This window comes from Crocodylus porosus, unplaced genomic scaffold, assembly GCF_001723895.1.
Source record: "Crocodylus porosus isolate Cpor-Errol unplaced genomic scaffold, CroPor_comp1, whole genome shotgun sequence".
Classification (NCBI taxonomy): domain Eukaryota; kingdom Metazoa; phylum Chordata; order Crocodylia; family Crocodylidae; genus Crocodylus; species Crocodylus porosus.
In genome coordinates, this window is record NW_017728909.1 from 24,195,651 (window position 1) to 24,196,778 (window position 1,128).

The following is a 1,128-nucleotide window of genomic DNA, read 5'->3' on the forward strand; positions in this document are numbered from 1 at the left end:
GAATTTTTACCCAGAGGGTCTCTAGCTGTCCATGCTGGTCGCCAACATCAGCTTGCAGGGACATGTAGCTTTCCTTCACATAGAGAGCTTCAACATTGGAGGTAATGTTGAAATGACATGAAACGCACCAGAAAACCAGGGCCACTTCTGCCCTGGTATGTCTCTGATGAATGCCTCATACTTCTAATACTCAACTTCTATACTTATAAAGACCTGACATTTGAAAATGAAGGGGTAAAGATTTGGGAACCAAGATTATTAAAAAATGCAGAAAACAAACAAGGACAAAGCTTTGACAAAAGTCATACCATTCAATCCACAAGCTCCTTCCTTTTTCAATACAGCCTCCCGTCGCTGCCTTTCAGCATTTTGAGGGACATGTGCTCTGTAGATGATGTGTAGGTGAGGTGTTCCTTCTGTCACTGGATACTTTTGAACAGGCTCAATGAAGTAGTCCTCATGTGGCAGGTGGAAATATCCAGTCTGAAAATAATAATATAACCATTAATTTCTACTGTACTTTTGCTGCAGTGTAAGTCACTTACAAACAAGATATATTAAGTTGCTTCATGTCACCACCTCAGGGTTTTTCTGATAAGCCAATCATATCTATTGCATCATGCATAGGAAACAATAGCTGAGTGTGTCTGTTCTGCTAGTTTTTGCTTAATAAATCCAATTTTTCTTACCTTTGTGACACAACAAGCAGAAAGGGAATGTAAAATCTTTTATAGGCACTTGATTAGGAACTCATCCCTTGAGGACAACAGAACAAGAAAACAGTGCTTTAACAGTTGCCTAGAGTCATAGTTCTGCTCTGCTTCAGGCTACAAGCGGAGAGAAATCTCCCAGCAAGTACAGTATTACTGGAACAACCTCTTTTCTAATAGGCTGTGCTCTTCTTCACTGTGACAAAGCCTTAGTGGCTGTGCTGATGTCTGAAAAAGTTAGTCAATCAAATATCAGCCAACAGATTACAGGGCAGACCCTACATTGAAAGACTGTGGGACCTGAACCTGTTCAGCCTTCACAAGAGAAGGCTGAGGGGGGACCTGGTGACAGTCTATAAACTCACTAGGGGGGACCAGAAGGGTTTGGGAGAGACGCTGTTTCCCCTAGCGCCCTCGG

At 42.3% G+C, this 1,128-nt stretch overlaps 1 protein-coding gene across 3 annotated transcripts in view; it reads right to left on the reverse strand.

Moving 5' to 3' along the window:
- The window catches only part of ADAMTS12 (ADAM metallopeptidase with thrombospondin type 1 motif 12), a 344,985-nt gene that overhangs the window by 207,975 nt on the left and 135,882 nt on the right, over positions 1–1,128 (reverse strand). For all 3 annotated transcript variants that reach the window (XR_002100368.1, XM_019531927.1, XM_019531926.1), the window contains exon 3: positions 309–483. Coding sequence is in view for 2 of the 3 variants with exons in the window: in XM_019531927.1 (XP_019387472.1) it covers positions 309–483 (175 nt within the window). In the remaining variant the exon portion in view is untranslated. The remainder of the gene's footprint in view (positions 1–308; positions 484–1,128) is intronic.